Source organism: Humulus lupulus, chromosome 2 (genome assembly GCF_963169125.1).
Source record: "Humulus lupulus chromosome 2, drHumLupu1.1, whole genome shotgun sequence".
NCBI lineage: Eukaryota > Viridiplantae > Streptophyta > Magnoliopsida > Rosales > Cannabaceae > Humulus > Humulus lupulus.
Window position 1 is genome coordinate 275,493,732 of NC_084794.1, and position 24,943 is coordinate 275,518,674.

The window sequence follows — 24,943 nt, forward strand, 5'->3', positions numbered from 1 at the left end:
TCTCCATTCACAAATTCATAGCAAAAACCTGAAAACAAAACATACACAAGCATAATATTGTACAAAACTCACAATTTGACTCGAGACTAAGAGTAAAACACACTCTAAAACTACCCTAAACTAGAATTATCATTCGAGTATGAAGCACTATTAGTGGGTCTTTGGATAGCTTCCGAGCTCAAAGCAAAAGCCATTCACTACTATAGTGACTCCTAATTGGTCGTTAACCAGGTCTTAGGAGAATATCAGGCCCGTGGCATTAAAATGGCAGCTTACTTGGAAAAATTCAAGACAACATTCGGGCAATTCGAGTTATATGCCATTGAACAAGTTCCACGAGTGCAAAACCGGAATGCAGATGTTGTAGCTAGGCTCGCCACAACCAAAGAAGTTGATGCACTCAATGTTGTGCCTATTGAGTTCCTGATAGACTCGAGCATAGCCGAGCCTAAAGAAGAGGACGTCAACAGGATTGACTCACAACCTACCTGGATGACCCCCATAGTTGACTACCTCAAATCCAAGAGCCTCCCAGCAGACCGGAATGAGGCTAGAAAACTTATGTACGAGATACCAATGTACACTATCTTGGAAGGGAAGTTGTACAGAAGAAGGTACTCTATGTCGTTGCTAAGGTGTGTAACTCCACCCGAAGCAACAAGAATTTTAGAAGAAATCCATGAAGGATTTTCCAGAGACCACACTGGGGGGCATAGTCTATCAAAATAGGTAATTAGGGAAGGATACTTCTGGCATGCAGTTAAAGCAGACTCGTTCGAATACGTCAAGCATTGTGATAAGTGTCAGCGGTTCGCTTCAATTCTGTGAACTCCAACAACCGAGCTCACCATGATGAGCTCTCTGTGGTCATTCTCGATATGAGGAATCAACCTCATAGGATCCTTATCAACAGGAAAAGGGGGAGTAAAATATGTCGTAGTTGTTGTTGATTATTTTATGAAGTGGACCGAGGCGGAACCTCTAGCTACTATCACATCAAAGAAAGTATTGGATTTCGTGGTGAGAAATATAATTTGCAGATACGGGGTTTCCAAGGAAAATAATATCAGAAAATGGGACCCAGTTCAATAGCGAATTTTTTACACAATTCTTTGAAAAGAATGGGATAATCAAAAGTTTTTCCTTAGTAGCCCATCCACAAGCAAATGGCTAGGTCGAAGCAATGAACAAGACTCTGAAGAGCTCGATTAAGAAAAGGCTCAAAGAGGCTAAAGGGAAATGTCCAGAGGAATTATCACAAGTCTTGTGGGCCTACAGAACGACAGCTCGAACTACGACAGGGCATACCCCCTTCTCTCTGGCTTATGGTTGAGAAGCTTTGTTACCTATTGACGTCGAAATCCAACCAATAAGACATGAGGCATACGACCATACCTCAAACAAATCCCAGCTCAAAGAAACTTTAGACCTAATTGAAGAAAAACAAGACGAAGCCCAACTTAAGAATGCTACATACCAGCAAATGGCTTCAAGATACTTCAACAAGAGAGTTCGAGACAGAAAAATTTGGATCGGAAGATTTCGTGCTCAGATGTGTGTTTTTGGCCACACGAGACCCCTCGACATGTGTGCTCAGGCCTAATTGAGAAGGACCATACCAAATCGAGTCCATCATTCAACCTGGTGCTTATAAACTAGTGAGATTGAATGGAGAATTGGTACATCGAGCTTGAAATGGTGAACATCTACGACCTTATTATAAGTAATGTAGGAATGATGTTTATTCATTTGTAACCTAGCTTATACTTAATATTTGCTTTTTATCAATAAAACACTGATTTTTATTCAAATTTTGTGTATTTTTATTGTTGTACTTTTTGTAAGCTCTCAAAGTTCAATAACCTAAGATTACAATCATAGGCTATTAAGGGGGCATAAGTGGTATACAATAGTACCATAGCTCGAAAGTAGAACATCAATAAAAACGATCTAAAATTAGTCAAAGTGTATGGATTATTAACCAGGCACTAATTACACAAGTGTGTGGATTACTAACCAGGTGCAAATTAAACAAGTGATGGATTATTAATCAAACACAAACTAAGCTAGTCTGGAATGAACCAGAAAATTCTAATCGACATAATTAAAAGTTTGAATTCTAGATAAACCAACAAATTTATAAGTCGAGACAGAGCTCGAAATTTTTTTCAAACAAGTTTAACCTCGCAACCTCGAGGCCATACTTGAGGATGAGAAAAAGATACTATAATTAAGCAAGGAATTACTAGACTAACAAGGTTACACACCAATAAGTGTTTCATAATGTAAATACGTGATAAAAGTACTATTTGATTTTGAGTATAACGAAGTCAAAAAATGTGAAATCGAATGAGCTATGTATGAATATATGGAAGTTTGAACTCAAGCATGACAAGTATATGTGTAGATAAACAAATATGGAAGTAAAATACTTTATGGGCATGCTCGAAATATTTTGAGGCTATTAATGTGAAGTATTCAATAAAGGAAAAAAGTGTTAAAGGTAAATAGTATGCATAAAGGTTTTGATAAAGAAATTTAAGCATAAAATATAAACTACCATTAACAAGTAAAAAAATTAAACATTGAGTTTTAATTGTCTTTGCCCAAAGGGCATAAAAAAAAGTTAATTACAGAAAAATAAAATAAAAAGAAGGGATTCAGCCCTTGTAGAAAAATGGTCCTCAAGGATCAACAACTCCATCAACCACGGTCCTGACTTGCTCGGTGGCCTCCGCTGCCTCTTCAGCATCAAGCTTGGCCTCTTCCTCCTCCAATCAAGCCTGCCATCTGGTGATAAACTTGGTCTCCCAATTTTGAGAAAATAACTTATCGAAGAGAGAAACTTTCGACTCTTGTCAAAAAAAGTGTTGGTGTCTTGGCAGGTGGTCAGGAAGTTCCACTGGGGAACCTCGAGGTTGCTAAGACATTGACCCATGTAGGTCAATGTGTTAGAACCCAGAAGTACCCTAGAGGTACTGATAGCACTCTCAACCACAAACTCAAGCATGTAGGTTGAGATTGTAAGATGGCGATCTCAAATAGGAGGTTGGGGGCAAGATGAGCTTGCTCTGGTTGACCCGCAGGAGAAATGGCCACGATTTTCAGGACGACAGTGGGGTTGGTGACTTGGCCCAGGTCGAACGACTTTGAGGCTGGTTGAGGCCGGTTGGGCTCCATGAAAAGCTTGGAAAGGCGACCTCCCTTTTGAGACACCTGGGGGCGTTTGTTTGCCCTCGAGGAAACCGGCTTGTTGAGTAGGTAGCCCAAGTCAGAATTCATCTTGACAGAAAAAGAAAAGAGAAGATCAGTAATGTTGAGAAAAGAAAAACTACACAAGTCTAATATTGAAAATGACTAAGTATTAGGAACCTAACTGGAGTACTCATTTGAGCTCGAGCTATGGGACCAAGAAATTCCCCTATCTTCAGACGAGGTTAATGGAGTCCCCTCCCTAAAATTAGGGGACATCCTTGAAAGGTCCCCATAGCCGTTGGTCCCATACTGGATAACTATCCCATCCCAAACTTTGTTTAGACTATACATCCTTTGGTACTTCCCTAACCAACTATCGAACCTATGTACCTTAAGGTCTACCCCCGGCCAGACCATGAAATTGTTCTGGGGATTTTTAAATAAAAATATGGTAGTGGGTTCCTGTATAAGCATAGTGGGAGACCATTTAAACAAGTCAAGCGCAACTTTACCTCCTTCAGACGAGCTCATCAGGGCTTCATCTTGTGCTTCGTTACCCGAGCACGAAGGTTCAACGGGTCGAAGTACAGGGTCGCGTGAGCTCGAACCCACATGTTTACCTCTGGTGGGGAGCTTGGCCAGTGGCACTGGGACCTCTTCCCACCTTGCATATTTGTGGATTCCCGAGTCATTTGTAGACTCGCCTTCATTAAGGAGACCACAAAGTCGGAGCTTGTCCTCATGAAGAAGGTAGTTAAAGATCATCGACCGTAGGGGAGCTTGGAGATTGCCTCCCTGTGGTCCTTCATGGCCTCTGTAGGCTGTGGGCGATGATAATTGGATACAAGATAAGATCAGATGAAAATTTGAGCTTGAAATAAAGAAAAAGAAACTAAAAAAACCATGATAGCATACTTACGAATCTGCTGGAATGAGAAAAAATGGGAAGGAGTGAGACTGTCTGTCCATAAGAACATGGTCTTGAAGTTGGGAGGATGGTTAGGGATATCCTCGAACAACTGTCTCTCCTTTAGATAACTCGACAGGTAGTAAAACTCCCCTCCACCATGAGCTTGGGAGGTGTAACGCCCTACTACCTTAGAGTCATTACCATGTGATTTATCGAGGTTTTCGGTTAAAAAGTGTGATTAAACCAAAATAAAGACTCACTTAGTGAACATTAAGTAAAAAGAGTTGGTCATTCATTAAAATTCATAAAAAATGTTACATTGGAATCCCAAAATATTGTTTGAAATATATTTACAATCCAAAGGTATGATACAATCGACCTAAGCGACAAAATCGAACGTTTACATCGTGTTCCTCAAACAACCCCAGTTGTGGCAGCCAGGTAGGTCAAACATGTACACACCGCTCCATGCCCTCCAACTCATGGTTGTTAGATCTCTTCCTTGCCCGTACCTGCACCACAGAGCACCCGTGAGACGAGGCCCAACAAGATAACTTCAAGCACAACATACAATAATATACTTTAACAAATACATGATTAATCAAAACAACAAGCAGTTTCCAGTTCCTAATGGAATGCACAACAAAACAGCAGTATAACAGCACAATAGCACAATGGAATAACAACCCAATAGTACAATAGCACAGTAGTACAGTAACATAGCAGCACACTAACACAATAGCATAGTAATACAATAACAGCACAATATCATAGCTGCACAGAAACACAACAACATAGTAGCATAGTTGCAGCCTTCGCCAATTGAGGTGCACTAACAGGCACCAAGTTTGCGGCCTTAACCGAATGGGTGTGTACAACACCCTTAGAGGGTCTCGCTCTGGCAGCCTACATTCAGCATGCATAACGCCGATCCCGACCCCTTGCCGCTTCTGGCTCTTGCTCATCAGTCACAATCACATGTATGGCATAACAACTATAACCAATACATACAACACTATACAACACACAAAACGTGTACAAACAGTTCTCTTACCAGGTGTCCCGAGCTAAAAACCCAAAGCGATCCCGAGCCTGAGCGGTAAAACCTAGTCACAATGCCATAACAAATAGATATCCATCAATCTCTAACCCATTTAGAACTTCAGATTAAAATACTAGCCTTCAGAACCTCGAATTCTACTAAACCGGGTAGTAGATACCTTCCGGAGCCCTAACGTTTGGGTTCCCAAGCTTAAAACCCTCATTTGACCAATATTTCCCATTTGGGCTGGGACCCAGCCCATAAGGGTTGTGGCGCGCTTAAGTCAGAGAGCATAACTTTCCCTACTGAAGGACATGGGTCACGACGCGCCTCAACCTGTGTCGTGACACTGGGCAAAAACAGAGGCTCCCAAGCCTTTTTGTACATACGGATTGCGGCACCTGAAGAATAGGGTCGCGACTCAAGCCTACAAACTTAGAAATCCCCTACATTTTCTCAAGCTAGCATCACCAAATTCCTACCTAAACTTTCCCCAAACACAGATTCACATCCCAAACTTATAACAACACAACATGACCAGCAAAACCACCCCAATTCTTAGCTCATAACCCATCCAAACTCAAACAATCAAACCAAAGTTTACACCTAAGAAAAGCTTAAGAAATTACAGCAAACTTCACAATTCAATAACAGAATTCTTACCTCACTTGATAATTCCAACCTTAGACTAGATTTCCAACACCCTTAGCTGGTTTTCCCCAAGCTCTCAGCTTCACTTCTCAGACAGAACCTCAAGAATTCATCAAGCTTCCAAGTAGTCCCTTAGGGGCAGTAAGGCCCCAGCTCGCATGTTCTTGTGACTCTAGGCTGCGAGCTTGACCTTCCTCTCATGATCATCTTCGCTTGGAGTGAAGCAGCTCCTCTCGTCAGAGCAAGCAAGCCGACACATCAAGTTGCTGGATAGCTATAAACCATGCATGATAATAACTCTGAAATCTGCCTGATCGAGGTAATGGAACATGGATAATACTCAACCTTGAAGAAACTATAATTCGAGACTGGAATGGAAATGGGCTTAGAAGTGGTTGGCTGTTTTAAAACATTCTCCATGAGATTGAATGAGAGTGCACCGGGGGAGTAGGCTACAGTGATTTTAAGCTTAGATTCTAGTGGAAGTGGCCGAATCTTGGGGTCCGGATCGGGATACACAGCAACCGAAAACTTCTTTATTTTTCCCTCTTTGACCTCATCGATTTGGTGTCGAAAATGGGCTCTGATATCCTCTCTTTAGAGTTGTTCCTTGTGCTCGTGGATTAGCTGTTGGTTTTGCGTAAACGGTGATTCACGACTAGGAGAGGGTGGATTGTAAGGGATGGCAAGATCGGGCCCCCACCAATTCTCTGAAGACTGTGACATCTAAGAAAGAAAAAGTTGAGGGCCCATTATAAAATAGAAAGTGGAAAAGAGTAAGATCTTGATAACTTGAGTTTGCAAGCTTGAGATAACGAGATCGTCTTAATCGAGCCTGAAGGCTCGAAAGAGTAAGATTAACTCAAATTCCAACACCAAACTATTGAAAAGTTCGGGGCATCCAGAGTGTACCCATGCGAGAGTGGGATAGTTAGAGTCAATTTGGAGTATCCCGAGTTTCTAGGGAAAAGGTGGGTAGCTACCCAAAAAATGAGATATTATTGGGATACATGCATTAAGCCCTAATCTAGAACCCTTTTTTTCTTAAGCTACATCAAACCTATATCCTAATACCCCATACCCTAAGAGGTCCCATTTTTATCAGTTTTTACCATAATTTTTTTGCCTAAAACGTATTTCTGATCTATGCAACTCTACACAATCAGAAGCTATCTATTGTAAAGGGAATTTCAAGAATCTGGTAGAAACCAGAGAAAAAAAAAATTATACGAGTGGAAAAGACCAGAAAACTTACACAAGGTTGTTTGTGGATACGAGGAGATCGTCAAATGAAGAAGGGGAAGGAAGAATGATCTCACTAAGCCAAAGGTGGCAAGGCTGTTTTGCTTCTTCGGTTTGGAAAACATGCAAGGGGAGGAGCTCTAGTTCGTGTTTCTTTTTCTGAAAGCTAAAAGTGCAAAAGTGAATGAAACGATGAAGAAGAAAGGGCATATATAGGCAAAAGAAAGGGCATATATAGGCATGATGATTTGGAAAAATTTGACGGATCCTATTTAATCTTGAAAATAGCGGCAAAAAGGGGAATAGGAGAGGATGTGCGCAGGTAGAAGGGTACTCAAGCACTCTCAGTGAGAAATCCCCCAGTGACGTGTGTCCACACTCGAGTGTGGTAGATGGGTACATTTTGCGAAATTGAAGTTCAAAAGTTTCATTCTCAAATGATTCGAACCAACTCTTTTGAGGGGGCAAAATGTTACACCCGAATTGCGAGAATAAAATAAATAGCCTCGAAATGTAGGCTTCAAATAGTTGAGATCGTTTCTACAAATGATAGCAACACACTTATACGAATTGATAAGAGGTTCCAGATCTGTTATTAGCACTACAGCATGAGTCGCATTGTTCGAGCCTAAGTCGCATGCTCGAAGACACCAACCTTTTCTGAGGAACGTACCCAACAAAATTACTAGATGAGAAGGAGGTTATAATTGGAGCGATGAGCTCGAGCTTGGCCAGTCTCAAAAGTGTATTAGCGCAACGATCAAGCTCACTGACGCGTTTTTGCACGCGAAAAGACTGTTAGGAAATCCCTATTTCATAGGGATTCGTTATTATCATAATTTATATCCCTATTGTCATGAGATATGATGTAATTAACACATTTATAGTATTTATTTCAAATTTATTTGATCGATTGTAACTTCCCTGAGTGAGAGATAGATATTCTCACATTTAGGTCTATAAAAATCCTGGAGTATTTCATTTGTGGATATAGACAAAAAATTGTACTAGAGAATGTTCTGCCGAAATTGCTTTCATTCAAAGCTTTGAGAGAGTAGTGATAATAACAGAGACTCGTGGACTAGGAAGATTTTAACTGGAGAACTACGTAAAAAATCTCCGAATCCTTCTACTTTTTATAAATTCTTGTTTAGTGCTCTCCATTGTGAAGTTGACGAAAAACGGCGTCAACAAATGTTTTAGTTAATTTCCTTTTCACTTATTGATTGCGGCCTGTTGTTTCAAAGAAAATGGGCAGACCACCTCTAAAGAATCTGCATCCTGGCACAGTGAAAAGACAGGAGAGGAAAGCCAAAAAGAATGCAAGAAATGCAGCAGCAACATCATTGTAACGTCTCGAAATTGATATTAAGGCTGAGTGCCTTGACTAAAGTGTTTGTAGGGCCTAATTGGGAATATATTAGCACGTAATTGATTATATGAGTGATTATGTGATATAAATTAATTGTGTGCTAATGTGATTAGACATGCATGTTTGTGTGTATTAAATATGCATGTGGGCCCATTTATGTGAATAGGGGCATTTTGTAATTTTGGCCTGTTGAGGGCATAAATATAATTATGGGGATATATTTGAGAAGTGTGGTTCGAGACGATCCTAGGGAGCGAAATAGGGAAATAGTCACAACGGAGTCGGGTACCAGGCTCGGGGGAGCCTAGGGGTATTTTGGGAAATGCAGGGTGTATTTGAGATTGAACGGGTAGCACGTAATTATTTAGTAATTATTTGGGTATGTCAAGATTAAATGGGGAATTATAGGAACACTCGAGGAATTAGTGGGATGTGGCAAATGATGGGATTGCCCTTGGTGGCATTAAAGGAGTAAAGATTGACTTGGGGCATTTTGGGTATTTTACAGTTGGGGATATACTTAAGCTAAACTATACTCTAGAACTGACCATAAAATAGGGGAAAGACACAACACCTTCACTCAGCTCTCTTTAACCCTCACGATTCTCTCTCTCTTAAGGCTAAGGAGGAATTTCTGCTGAAATTCAAAGAGAAACTTGGAATTCCTTGGGAATTGGCTAATGATTTGAAGAAACTTGAAGCTAGAAGTAATTGGGTTTAGTTCAGACCAGAATCACGTAATCAAGGTGAGGATTTCTGCTGATTTCTACTGAGTTTTCTGTAGTAATTTAGATGTTTTATGGGATTGAACTTTAGGGTATGATTTTTGAATTTCGATGAGTTTGTGGGGTGGGTTTGTGGGCATCTTTATTAGTTATGCTACTTTTCTATGAATTGTAGATTGAATTCTAGGTCTAGGCTCTGATTTGTGTGGATTTTGGAGAGGTTGGTTCATAAAATTGCTTGAGGATTTCTTGGTTTTGGGCTCGGCCCTGTTCTTTAAGCGTCGCTGCCTATGTGTGCGAAGAGACCTGGGAAGCCTATGGTTTTGCCCAGGTGTCACGACACAAGCAGGGTCCGCTGCGGCCCATGTCTCCCAAATGAGAGAGTCGTGCTCTTTGACCTGCAGCGGGCCGCGGCCCTAGGGGGCGGGTCGCAGCTCAAAATAGGAAAAATGACCAAATGTAAGTTTTAAGCTCGGGAACTCATATGTTAAGGCTCGGAAAGGATTCTACTACCCAATTTAGTAGGATTCAAGGTCTCAAAGGCAAGTATTTGTATCCAAAGTTCTAAACTAATTAGAGAATTATGGACATCTATTTGTTATGGCTTTGTGACTAGGTTTTACCGCTCAGGCACGAGATTAGGAATTGTGCTCAGGATCGCTTTGGATTGTCAGCTCAGGACACCAGGTAAGAGAATTATTTGTGCTCGTGGAGCTATGTGGTGTATAGTGTTGAATGTATTGTTTATAGTTGTTATGTCATACATGTGGTTATGACTAATCGGCAAGAGCCGGAAGCAGCAAAGGGCCTTGATCAGCGTTAAGCATGCTGAATGCAGGTTATCAGGGTGAGACCCTCAATGGTGTTGTACACACCCGTTCTACTAGGATCGCGGATTTGGTGCCTAGTAACCCGATCGGCACTGCTGTGTTATTGTACTGTTGTGTTACTATATTGTTGTGCTGATGTACTATTAAGTTATTATGCCATTGTGCTATTGAGTTGTTATACTACTGTATTGTTATGCATTCCAATAGGAATTGGTAGTTATTTGTTGTTCTGATTAAGTATGTATTTGTTGAAGTATATTGTTGTATGATGTGCTTGAACTTCTCTTGCTGGGCCTCGGCTCACGGGTGCTTTGTGGTGTAGGTAAGGGCACGGAAGAGGTCTAACAACCATGAGTTTGAGGGCATGGAGTGGTGTGTACATGTTTGGCCTACCTGGATGCCACGACTGGGGTTGTTTTGAGGAACACGTGGTCAACAATCGATTTTGTCGCTTTGGTCGACTGTACCGTACCTTTGTATTATAAATGTATTTCAAAACAATATTTTGGGATCCCAATGTAATATTTTTACGAATATTAATGAATGACCAACACTTTTTACTTAATGCTCATTAATTGAGTGTTTATTTCGATTAAATTACACTTTTGAACCTAAAACCTCGATTAGCGAGCTAATGGCACATTTATAAATCACATGGTAATGACTCTAAGGTAGTAGAGCATTACAACTTGGTATCAGAGTGTGCCAAGGTTTATGGCTCCTGGAGATTAGCCGAACATGCACTATCGCTGCCAAAGACAAGCTCGACTCAGGGTTGGTTGGTATTAAATGTAATATTTGGTTAACAGCTTATATGAGTTGCCTTATATGTTAGAATAGGGAGCATGATAGATATGTTTGTGTTTTGTGGAATTGAGGTTTGATGAGTGATGCTTGAGTATTTTGGATTTGTGTCATGTTATGTGTATTATTTGGCTATTGTGTTGTTTGGCCTTGCTATGGTATATTACTGGATAAGAGTAACAGGACAGGTAGGCCAGGTTTTCGACTGCGTATAGATTTGTAATTTTGTATCCAAGGCAGTCAACTGGATCAGGTAGTGTGAACGATGGCAGCTAAGGCCAGAATCATCTGTCGACCCTGAGATCGGCAACACGAGTTTTCTTGCATACAAGCAGTATTGTAAAGGCAAGAGGAATAGATTAGGCAATTGCAACAGTGAGTTCCATTAGGAAACGCTGCCCTTTGTGTGTGTGTAGGAAACAATGGCACCAGTTATGATTTAACCTGAGGGTTGAAACAGATGGGAAATACTAAATGAAAATTCAAGATGTGTTATCCTCCAGTTTCTGAGGGAGGTTTGGACCTGTTTTGAGTTGAATAGTGGACGGGCATGGTTAGCTCCATCCTCGACTATATAAGAGCGAAAGGCAGTGATATGGTGGATTATGCCACGTACGTGTTGCGGGAGGATGCCCGAACATGGCGGGAAGTTGTATCTCAGACCCGGAATGTTGTCGTGGTGGGTTATAAGGAACTCAGACAATGGTTCAATGAGAGGCACTACTGTGGCACAGTTTGAATTGTAAGGACCGATGAGTTTATGAACTTGGTTCAGAATAGTAAGATAGAGACAAAGTATGTTAGTGAGCTTAGTAGATCGACCAAATTCGCATGTGATTTAGTACCAACGGATGTGGTAAGAGTTTCGTTAGGAGGAAAGCTCAGACAATGGTACCCCTATTTGCGAGATCAGGTAAGGGCAGAGGCCTAGTGACTAGGAAAGAAAGACCCCTGATATTTCTATTGCTCCTGTTCTTGACAGGGAGTTCTTAGTATTCAGGGTGGCTGCTAGGACGACGATGAGGTTTGGAGGAGTTATTTAGTGTGCGCTAGGCACAAGAGACGTCATGTGAGGGAATGCCGAGCGAAGGCATGTTTTCGATGAACAATGGTAGGGCACATCAAGAGGAATTTCTCGAAGACAAAGGAGGGAGGATCAGAGAGTACAGATAACCCTACCCCAGTTCGAGTGACTGTCTCGATATGGTTAGAGCCTAAGGCTAGCCCATCGGAGGCGACTTGTTGGATTTCTAGTTCTTGTTCCTTTTTATAAATTGAGCTGATTGAGTTTGGTGCTACGTACCTCTTGGGAGAGACATCGATATGTGGCACATACTACATGGTTGTCATGCTTTGAGGCTTGGGATTTTAGCGTCTACCTGGGGAAATTTGGTAGCGATTGATTAAGCTTATTCTATGAGGTGTACGAGATGAACCTGAGTATGGATTTGTCTGTCAAATAAGGGACAACCATGGACTGTAAGGTAAGATGGTGACTTTTGAGGTTAAAAGGAAAAGACCCAGTTTCAGTTACAGGGTGCCTAACTGTTGAGGAAGATATCACTAAGGGTATATTAGTTTAAACAGATGAACACTGGATTTGTCGTTCAGGTTTCAAATGGGTTCACGAGGTTTCGTTCGCATTTAGGGAATTGAGCGTGCAACGGAATTAAGGCAGATATAGAATTGGTATCAAGGACATTAGGAAGAATGACACTAGCTCAGCAGAAAGAATTAAGGTTCAGTTGAATAAGTGTTTGACTTGAGGGTTGATCGAATGACACATCTTATCATGGGAGACGTCAACATCGTTTGTCAAGAAAAAGGTCAATTATGCAAGAATATGTACCGCATATGGATAGTCAAAGGAAGTAACTGTTAAGGATAGGTACCCATTACCAGGAATAAACATTTCATTACCCGGTTGCAAGGATAGGACAATGCTCTCAAGAATTAAACAGTTGAGGATCAAGGCAAGAGACGTTTCAAGAATTGCCTCTTGCACTAAGTAGGATGTGATGGATTATCAGTAAAGGCTTTTAAACTGACCAATGTTCCAGCGACCCAGGTAAATTCGACAAGCAGAAAGTACATGAATGGTATGGACAAGTCGCATTCAGATTGATCAAGGATGTTTTAGACTACTCCCAGTTAGAAGCAGAACATGAATATTAACTTCATTGATAGTACCAAGGCTAAGGAAGTAGGGTTACAAGGTAAGGTTCTAAGAGGTACGTGTTCTGATTTCTCCAAAGAGACATTCAAGGTCACTCTATGGGGGACGTAATTGAGATGGAAACCGTAAGGAAATTACTAAAGGAACGCCTTAGGGGCGAAAAACACAGTGAAACTAGTGGGACACATCATCTACCACTTGAAGCATCTTCGAGGACAGCCATACATTGACTGAAGTAACATGAGAACATAAAGTTTGTCTGAATGGATAGTTGCGTACCAGATTTTCAGAAGTTAGAATGAAGATTGATTCACATGTCATGGTATTAGAGTTTGTATGTATGGATTGGTACAAGAGAACGATGCAAAAGACATTGTCCTTGCCTAGAGTGTGGAATTACGGTGCAGTATGTTATGAGTTAGGGTGCGCCCGTGTGTAACTAGAAGAGTGATTGTTTGCACCTCACAGTGGATGAAGGGATAAGGGCTTGGATGTTCTACCCAGGATGTTGAGTTGAAAGTAATGTCGGTTAGTCACGGTTAAACTGAAATAATGACTGAGGTTGATTTTGGACTTGCGATTGATAATTGGCAGATATATTTCTATGAATAAACGGTGAAACACAGAAAGAAGTTCTGATAGGAATGGTTAAGAATCCTACCACTTGGGAATAAATAGGTTGAGATATGCACATCGGATTAGTGATCCGAAGGATACTGGCATTGAGGGGAAGATACGAGTTGAACCTTAGGTTACCCCTTACGATTATTGTATCCAGGAAGTTTGAATGGGTGTTGAGACTAATTTGTATATTGGGAGGCGACCGACCTAACTTTTTAGTAAACAAGAGATGATAATCAGAGGCTAGAAGGGCTATTATGACTCTAGTGTATCATGGAGTTAATTTAGAGGGAAATGATTATGAACCCAAGAGTGGACCACCTTGGATTAAAAAATAGATGAGTGGATGCGAAAGTTGTGGTTTGACTTAATGCATTGGCACACCATGGTTGGTGTGAGTGAGATATCAAAAGAGGGAGTGGGTACGAAAGGAAACAATACGTCTCCATTGGACACCGAGATTGATAATGTCAGATTGAGACCCATGGACTCCCTGGTTATGGAAAAAAAAAGGGTCATGGGGTGGATTTGAGTAGGATATTGTAAGATAGGGAGTGAGAAGTGTTTATTCTGGAAAATAAAACTAGAGACAGGAAGTATCCTGGTTCAGAAATGGCCTAGAGGACTAGAGAAATTATTAGGAAACATTAAGGGCAGGAGTGTTTGCATTATTACAAGGACATAAGAGTTTTCAAGTCTAGATATAGGAACGTGGAGTTCCTGGATTGAGGGCTTTGTGTTCTCTATGTATTATGAACTAACAAGGATATGATCGTTCGGAAGGGAAAGAGGGGTTTGGCCCTAGATTTGATATATTTGTGAGATCCTGATAGGGATTAGGCCAGGGGCCTATAGATTGATCTTACCCCAGCATGGGTAGAGGCTTACAAGGTGTTACTAGTGCCAAGGTTAAAGAAAGAGGTGACGAGTACGACCCCTGATTGGGTGAGAAGACCTTGGGAATTTAGTGAAACTTATTGTGTAAGGAAAAGCCAGTGGAATTCTGGATAAAAGAGATAAAGTCTTGTAGATTAAAACTATCGTTCTTGTGAAAGTGTTGCAAAGAAATGATGAGGTAAATGACCTGACTCTGGGAATGGGTTCAGGTTTGCGGAATTAGTATCCTGAGATATTTGAATAAATTTTGAGGACAAACTTTTAATAAGGAGGGGATAGTTGTAATGTCCTGAATTTGATATTAAGGCTGAGTGCCTTAACTACAGTTCCTGGAAGGCCTAATTGAGATTATATGAGCGAGTAATGGATTATATGCGTGAGTATGTGATATAAGTTAATTGTGTGGCAATGTGACTAGACATGCATGTTTGTGTGTATTAAATATGCATGTGGGCTAATTTCTGTGAATAAGGGCATGCTTGCAATTTTGGCCCGTTGATGGCATAAATGTAATTATGTTTGTATTGTGAGTGAGACCCCAATGTTATGGGGATATATTTGAGATGTGTGGTCCGAAACGAACCTAGGGAGCGAAATAGCGAAATAGTCACAACAGGGTTGAGTACCCGGCTTGGGGAAGCCTAGGGGTATTTTGGGAAATGCAGGGTGTATTTGTGGATGAACGAGTGTCACGTAATTATTTAGTAATTATTTGGGTATGTCAGGATTAAATGGGGAATTATAGGAACACTCGAGTAATTAGCGGGATGCGGCAAATGATGGGATTGCCCTTGGTGGCATTAAAGGAGTAAAGATGGACTTGGGGCATTTTGGGTATTTTACAGCTGGGGATAGACTTAAGCTAAACTATACTCTAGAACAGACCATAAAACAGAGGAAAGACACAACACCTTATCTCAACTCTCTTTATCCCTCACGGTTCTCTCTCTCTTAAGGCTAAGGAGGAATTTCTGCGGAAATTCAAAGAGAAACTTGGAATTCCTTGGGAATTGAATGAGGATTTGAAGAAACTTGAAGCTAAAAGTAATTGGGTTTAGTTCAGACCAGAGTCACGTAATCAAGGTGAGGATTTATGCTGATTTCTACTGAGTTTTCTGTGGTAATTTAGATGTTTTATAGGATTGAACTTTAGGCTATGATTTCTGAATTTTTGATGAGTTTGTGGAGTATCTTTATTAGTTATGCTGCTTTGCTATGAATTATAGATTGAATTATGGGTCTAGGCTTTAATTTGTGTGGATTTTGGAGAGGTTGGCTAGTAAAAATGCTCGAGGATTTCTGGGTTTTGAGCTCGAGTCGCGGTCTTGTTCTTCAAGCGTCGCGACCTGTGTGTGTGAAGAGGCCTGGGAAGCCTCTAGTTTTGCCTAGGTGCTGCGGCGCAAGCAGGGCGCGCCACTGCCCGTGTCTCCCAAATGAGAGAGTCGTACTCTCTAACCTGCAGCGGGCTGTGACCCTAGGGGGTGGGCCGCAAATCAATTTAGGAAAAGTGGCCAAATTGAAGTTTTAAGCTTGGGAACTCATATGTTAAGGCTCGGGAAGGATTCTACTACCTGATTTAGTAGGATTCGAGGTCCCAAAGGCTAGGATTTGTATCCGAAGTTCTAAACTGATTAGAGATTGATGGACATCTATTTGTTATGGCGCTGTGACTAGGTTTTAGCGCTTAGGCTCGGGATTAGGAATCGTGCTCGGGATCGCTTTGGATTGTCAGTTCGGGACACTAGGTAAGAGAACTGTTTGTGCCCGTGGAGCTATGTGATGTATAGCATTGTATGTATTGTTTATAATTGTTATGTCATACATGTGATTATGACTGATCGGAAAAAGCCAGAAGCGACAAGGGGCCAAGATCGGCGTTAAGCATGCTGAATACAGGCCACCAGGAGAGACCATCAAGGGTGCTATACACACCCGTTCGGATAGGATCGCGGATTTGGTGCTTAGTAGCACACCCCGATCGGCGGAGGCCGCTGCTGTAGTATTGTGTTGTTGTGTTATTATACTGTCGTGTTATTATACTGTTGTGTTATTGTACTGTTGTGTTGTTGTATTGCTTTGCTGCTGTACTATTAGACTGTTATACCATTGGTCTATCGAGTTGTTATACTGTTGTATTGTCATGCATTCCAATAGGAGCTGGTAGCTGTTTATTGTTCTGATTAAGTATGTATTTGTTAAAGTATGTTATTGTATGTTGTGCTTGAAGTTCTCTTGCTGGGCCTCGGCTCATGGGTTCTCTATAGTGCAGGTAAGGGCAAGGAAGAGGTCTAACAACCATGAGTTGGAGGGCATGGTGTTGTGTAAAATCGATACGCAAGTGCACGTAATCGTAACAAGTAATACAGAGTAAGTGAGATCGTTCCCACGAAGACTGTATACTAAGTACCAAAATTTAATTCCTATTTCTATTTGGCTTACGATAATTGAGTCTCAAGAATTAACTAAAATTGTAAAACCAAAAATCTAAAATTAACTTCAAGAACTAAAAACAAACAACGTTAAGAAAATTCAATGGATTAAAAACTATGGCAATCAATTTCATCAACCATCCTCTTTAATTCTCATTAACACAAATCTTACTATTCAATTTTTCTCTTGTGATAGCAGGTCAACAATAATAACTTATATTCGTACTAGGATATATAAGTCTCAATCCAATGCAAATTTTCTACATCTCTGTGATAAATAAACATAAGATAGGCATTAAGATTAACAACCCTAAAACTACACAGACCACACAGGTACTCTCGTCCTAATATGAAATCTATGTTTATTCAATTACAGCATATTCAATTCTCACTTCTTAGATTTCGAATCAAAATCATATATTTCATGTCAATGGTGATCAATCATTCACAAGCATTAGATTAAAATTGAATAAATCACAAGATAAAATTGAAATCATAAAACTTGCATTAATTTAAAATAAAGGTTCAGGAGAATCCATTAACACCCTAGAAAAAGAGTTTAGTTCATGACAAAATTCATAATAACCATAGAAGAAATAACAAGCATCCAAAAATACAGAAAATTCCAAGTAGAAAAGAAGAAAACTATGATAAATTCTTCAATTCCACTTGCAATCCTCCACAATGTGCCTTCAGCCGTCTCCTAGGGTTAATCTCCCTTTTAAAAACGTCATTAAGAAAGCTTTTATAATCCCTAACTAATTATGTGCGAAAGGACAAAATTGCCCTTGAAAAATGCTCTAACTTCGGCTTCCGTACGGACTGGCGCCGCGGCTCCATATGATAGAGCCGCAGCTCTAGTCCACTTTGCCATCCAGAATCCGTCTCTGGGTCTTGTAGCGCCGCAGTTCTATTTGATAGAGCTGCAGCTCTAATTCAGATTTTAATAGAGCCTCAGCTCTGTCTGATAGAGCTGCAGCTCTAATGTTGACAGAATTTTTTTCTCTTCTCTAAAACTCTTAGGACTGGGGCTCTACACCATAGAGTTGCGGCTCTAATTCCACTTTTTCGCCAAATCATCAATTTGAGCCCCGAATTCGCCTAGTTTCCATTCCTTAGCCCGTTTAACACCGTTTCTTCAAGAATTAAGCGCTTTTCCTCCAATTTCAAGCTATTTCCTTCATAACCACACTTAATCCTAAAAACACAATAAACACCGGCATAATATCGCACAAAACCAAATAAAAGATTAAAATTGCATCTTAAAACACACCCTAAAAACATAACAAAACTAGTCCTAACACATGGAGCGGTGTGTACATGTTTCGCCCACCAGGCTGCCATGGCTGGGGTTGTTTTGAGGCACACGTGGTAAACGGTCGATTTTGTCACTTAGGTCGATTGTACCGTACCTTTGGATTATAAATGTATTTGAAAACAATATTTGGGATCCCAATGTAATATTTTTATGAATGGCCAACTTTTTTTACTTAATGTTCATTAAGTGAGTCTTTATTTTTATTAAATCATACTTTTAACCTAAAACCTCGATTAGCGAGCTAATGACACATTTATAAATCACATGGTAACGACTTTAAGGTAGTAGGGCATTACAAGTATCAACCTCATCATCTCAGCCACCACCTTCTCAACAAGGCACTCCATCTCAAGAACATTACACACCAAGGAGAAGTGGAAGATCTTGTGGAAGAGAATAACCAGCTTCAACTTCCTCATCCCAGCCACCACCCTCTCAGCAAGCCACTGCATCTCAAGAACAACACACACCGAGGAGAAGTGGAAGACCCCATGGAAGAATATCAGCTACAACACCTTCCTCATCTTAGCCACCACCATCTTGGAATCTAAGTTATAGTGTGTCTATCATCTTTTGTTTTTAACCCTGTTTTTGGTCATTTATGAACTTTGTTTTCAGACATCTTTGGCCTAATTTTGTGTACAAATGTATAAGGTGTGGACCTTATGATTTGGCCAAGTATTTTGTGTAGCCTATTTATTTAGCAAACTGGTATGACTTTTTTGTCTATGAATTATGACTTCCATCTGTCTATGAATTTGGGTGCCAATTATGACCTTGCATCTGTGTATGAATTTTCCACATGATCAAATGCAGTAAAATTATTATTTGCATCTATGAAATTAAGCATAACGAACTTAAATTAACTTGACCAGAATTTAACCAAAATATCTACAATTGTCAAAATGCATTTATTCAGTTTAGACTTGTTGTATTACAGATACAATGAAACTAACACTTTGACAACTGAAATAAACTCCATTTCCTTGTACCAAGTGCTCTTGCAAACTAGTACAATTACAGGTACAATGAAAACCAATTTCCCTTAACTTATACCCATCCAATCTTTCTTAAGAATTTGACGAGAAGCACTGCAAAAATGACCCTCCCCTATAAATGACATGTTCCCGCGATTTAGACTTCGCATTTCAGACTCCCAGAGATCTTCAGCGTTCCAGGTTTCTCCTTCAATCCTTTCTCTCCAGCTTGGAATGACAACCCTTCTACTTTCAGCCATTTCTGGATCCACCCACCGGAAAAAATTGCAACCCCTTCTAACTGACATAAAGCAAGAAGAAAACCTAGATGAAGAAAACTTAGATCTAAAAAAAAACTTGAAAAAATTATATCCACACTTACTTTCATTAAGCGCCAAGTTCAAAATCTTCTCCCAGGATTTGCTTTAGTCCAAGAGATTCTGACTACACTTTCCAAGCCACAATCACAGCGTTGTCGCGATCGACTCCTACCCCTAAACCTTTCGGCCATTACTTTTGATCCATTGGAAAAATACAAACTTTTACCCTCCATTTTCCTCCACTGCTAGTCGTCTTCTTCAATTACTTCTTCTTTTAGTTTTTGTTTTGTTTTTAATTTTCTAACTTTTGTTTTAAATAAAACGTTTTTTTATTTAAATTTTGGCTTTTTAAGGATTTAAGTAGTGAATTAATCTCCACTATACGCATGGACAAAATTCGACGAAATTGGAGCGGGAACCGACATATACCAACGGAAGTGGACAATGGGCATTATTCCCACACAAAAAAAATTGGGTACTAAATCACAAGTTTTTTAAAATATTGGGTACTTTTTCCGCTAATTCCCTTTTTCAAAATATTGTACTTTTATACCTTTTGCTATAAATATACCTAATGTTTTCAAAGTATTGTACTTTTATATTCAATATTTTAATTTGGCAGTAAATATATCTAATGTTTTTCACAATATTACACTTTTATACAATTTTTTTTACTGTAAATATACCTAATATCTTAATACAAAGCTTATCTATCTTTACAATATACAAAAAATTGGGTATAAAATTACAACTCTTTGAAAATATTGGGTATATTTAATGCAAAAAAATAGGTATAAAAATAAAACACTTTGAAAATATTTGGCATATTTACTGCAAAAAAAATGATTTGGTATACAAGTACACTTTGAAAATATTGGATATTTTAGTCATTATTTACTCGTTGATAATTTTTAAATAGTTTAGTGAAATTATCTAATTATTTCAGTAATTTTTTTTATGTTTTACTTAGTATAGGGGTGTCACTTTAACCCCTACTGGTATAATCTTTTCTATTTTTTGCACGTGGAGAAATTATAACCCAAATTGTTTTATACGACATTGTACATTGTAGTTATAGGAGGCATCCCACCAGTTCTTGAAAAATTATGAATAATTTATGATGTCGAAATCAAGTTTCAAATAGTTTGTTGCACATGTGCCTATTTTTTTTTATACTCATGTAAATAGACTATTTGTGAACATTGATTTAGGCACCGTAAATTATTCAAAATGTACCAAAAACTAGTGGGATGCATGCTATAACTACCATATATTCATTTATATAAAAAATTGAGTTATAATTTCTCTACATACCAAAAATAAAAAAATGCTCTACCAGTAGGTATTAAAGTGACACCCCCTATGGTCCTTGTAGACTTTTGTCGTTCGAATTTATTTGTGTGATAAAAATCCTCTCCCAAACTATAGAAATCATTGAAAATGTGCCCCTTATGTTGCATTTCGATCATTTTTTAAAGCAGTTTCATGATGTAGCAATGATGTGATGCGATTTGCGAGAGTCCAAGCAGAAATTACATGCATAAATAATGGTCTAATGATAAATTATTAAAATATGTGTCTATATTCTTAGAGTTAATGTTTGTATGTTTATCATCAATAAACTCAATATTTACTAGCTTCAGTTAGTTAAATAAACCATCGTACTGCAACGATGAATGTAGCTTATAATAACATCTGTAAATCATAAAAAAAAAAAAGTTAATAGAATGCAACAAAGGAGCACATTTGCTATAATTGTTATAGTTTGAGATAATTTTTTCCACACAAAAAAAAATCAGTGAGAAAAACTCTACAATAACCATAATTCAGGTGAAAAAAATGTTATTTATCCATCCTATTTCGTAGCAAAAGAGAGTAAATTTTATTAATTTTAAATATAAGTGGAAAACGTCTCAATCCCATGTATTAGTTACAAGAATATTTTCTAATTTTTTTTTTTTTCTGTCACTAACTCTCTCTCACTCACTATATAAGAATAATTGATTTTAATGGTATGTCAAGAGTAGAACTTTACAAAAAAAACAAAGCAGACTTGAATTTGAGAGAAAGAGATGAAGATGGAGGACATAGAGCATAGAACTATAGAGGTGAATGGCATAAACATACACGTAGCCCTCAAGGGTCAAGGCCCGGTCATCTTATTCCTCCACGGCTTCCCGGAGCTGTGGTACACGTGGCGGCACCAGATACTGACACTGGCTTCGCTGGGCTACCGAGCTGTGGCGCCGGACCTCCGTGGCTACGGCGACACCGATGCACCGCCGTCGGTGACGAGCTACACGTGTATGGACGTGGTTGGAGATCTGATAGCGCTGTTGGACGTCATAGCTCCAGAGGAGAAGGTGTTTGTGGTAGGACATGACTGGGGTGCCGTCATTGCTTGGTACCTTTGCTTGTTCAGACCAGATCGCGTTAAGGCTTTGGTGAACCTCAGTGTGGCTTTTAACCCTAGGCACCCTAAGAGGAAGCCTTATGAGACCTTGAAAGCCGTCTATGGTGATGACTACTACGTTTGTAGATTTCAGGTATACCTACTCCAAATTTTCCTTGTACAGTTTTTTTTTTTTTTTATTAGTAGTTAATTCGGATTACAGCGATCTAGAATTACATAACTCATTTGTTATAGATCTAGGAAAATAAAATAAAATTTGCCTCTTTGATTGTGTCTGTATACTTGATGATTTTAGTGACATTGGATTTACTACACATTTTTATGCAATTAAAATCATTTTATGGTTCGATTAGTATAAACCATTTAATTAGTTTTTTTTTTTCAAAAAAAAATCTTAAGTTGAATATGGGCAAAAATATAGTACAAATACACTATTACTCTTGGACATTTAATGATGAAAAGGACTCTTTCTTTAATTGGAATCAACTGCTACATGCAATAAATAAAAACTATATCTTTACTGATTTAGTTTTCTATATTTTGAATTAATGCAGGAAATTGGAGATATAGAAGATGAATTTGCCAAAATAGGAACCCAACAAGTTATAAAGGAATTCTACTCGTACAGAAATCCTGGCCCACTTATGTTCGCTAAAGGGAAAGGGTTTCCACACTTGAAAGATGCCCCAACTCCAACTGAGTTGCCTTCTTGGTTAACCCAGCAAGACCTTGATTACTACACTAGTAAATTTGAGAACAAAGGCTTCACTGGCGGAATCAACTATTACCGAAACATAAACAGGTCTTAATTTATTTTACTATTTTTTATATACATAAACAGCTCAATCCAGAGATATTATATAGTTAGTGACAATTAATATTCTTTATAACATGATAAGACATTGATGGAATCAATATTGGACAGATATTGTATTTTATATAGTTAACCATGGCATAATTATCCCCTACAATTAATTAATATTGTATTCATTTATATATAAACGTGTGTGTGTCAATGATGTAGAAACTGGGAACTGACAGCACCATGGACTGGGGACAAAATAAAAGTACCAGTGATGTTTATAGTAGGGGATTTGGACCTCGTATACAATTCATTGGGAACCAAGGATTACATACACAAGGGTGGATTCAAAAAAGATGTTCCTTTTCTAGAAGAGGTCATAGTCATGGAAGGTGTTGGACACTTCATTAATGAAGAAAAGCCTGATGAGATTAACAAACACATTTTTTATTTCTTCAACAAGTTCTAGTTAATAATAATGACGAATCATTGTTATTAATAAAAAATTATATTTCCATTATCCTTACAGCATACTATGTCCTTTATTTTTGATATCGTCTATCTATCATGTGATGTGTTTTTGCTCTATTAATTGTAAGGATATTTGTTATTACATGTTATATGTTAATGTAAGGTATTGTGTTTCATAATAAGATCCTGTTATGATAATGTCCAACAATGGTTGAGTAAAAATTACAGTCAATTTTGCAACATGTTAAAATTTGTGTCAAATTTAATAATAATGTATTAATTACCAAATTTGGTACAATAATAATAACACATTTTTTAAATTGCAATGTCCTAATTAATCATTAATGAGAGATTTTTTTTGGCTTAATTAATGGGAGATTTTAATAAAATTTTTTAGTTACAATATTGCTATTAATTATCATTATTGATGGTATTTTTTTATATCAATTTGCATTTTTTTTGTTAGGAATAAATTTTATCACTATTCAGATTGAAAAAATTTAGATTGGAGTCATAATTTCATCCATCGAACAAAGTTCATCGTGGGCATCCTAAATTAATCTATGGGCTGAAATATAAAATTGCGATTAACATGAGAGAGATGTTTAGATAATAAACCTTAAAAAGTTTAGATAAAACACTTGTACCACAAATCAACAAAGATAAGTAAAATTGTAGAAATAAAGTTAAATTTTGGAGTTAAGGGTATCTCCTTTGGTTACTCATATATATTATATTTTGTTTAAGGATATAAACAGTAGTAAAAAAAATAACAAACATAAACAACCAAAATATTTATGGAAGAGGAATCCTACACAAAGGAACTAAATATTATTCTAATAAATAACAAAAACTTATCTTTGAAGTCTCATCTGAATGTGTCATCGTTAGCTTGAAAAGGCACAAGACAATCCTTAAAAGGCACAAGACAATCCTTAAAAGTCACAAGACTAGCTAATAATGGCATAAATTAGCCTATGAAGACCTTGGCATAAATTAGCCTATGGAGCACCAGACTAGCTAGTTGAATCGAGGTACGTACAAAGCAGGCCAAAAAGCACATTGCCACCCACAATTAGCATAGAACAATAAAAAATCTTCAATATCAAAGTGAAAGCAATGTAAAACTAAAGATCGCGGACAATAACGAAATCAAAACCCACTAAAGATTCTGTGATTTGATTAGTGAAGATTAAAGAAATAAATTAAAGAAAGAGATATCTGGATATTATATACATCAATTGCACAACATAATATCTCACTCCAGCCCAAAATCAAGATAAATATTGACATTTAATAATATATATAATAAAAGCATGTACAGTATGGTCACTGTACACCATAATTGAGTTGTAGGAACGTGTATGCACGTGCCGGGTATAGTAGCTACGTGTGGAAGCAATTCCAAAAGGATTTGTACTTGTGTGGTGGTAGGTCTAACATTACTTACACACAATAAAGAGGATAGGGACATTTTTGAATTGTTGGAAAGATACAATATAGCTGGATCTTATCATGATGAGTTTGGTTGGGAAACACGACCATTTGGGCAATTTTTTTTCTTCTTTCTTGTAATATATTTAAGGAAATATACAATTTCATATTTTTATTATTTTTCTTAGATGATTATTTAATTAGGAAAGTATAAATCAATTATAGCCCTAGTTTTTTTTTATATGATAGTATTCGTTACAGTTATAGCATGTTTTTTGTAAATTTTCTGGAAATTCCAGATAATTTATGATACT

General features: G+C 38.4%; 1 protein-coding gene across 1 annotated transcript; it reads left to right on the forward strand.

The window, feature by feature from the left end:
- Positions 1 to 21,466: 21,466 nt before the first annotated feature.
- Positions 21,467 to 23,255, forward strand: LOC133819467 (uncharacterized). Its single transcript, XM_062252729.1, has 3 exons — positions 21,467 to 22,055; positions 22,477 to 22,724; positions 22,947 to 23,255. The coding sequence occupies exons 1-3, from the start codon at positions 21,582 to 21,584 to the stop codon at positions 23,191 to 23,193; spliced, it is 969 nt and encodes a 322-aa protein (XP_062108713.1). The 5' UTR covers positions 21,467 to 21,581; the 3' UTR covers positions 23,194 to 23,255.
- The last annotated feature ends 1,688 nt before the right edge of the window (positions 23,256 to 24,943 follow it).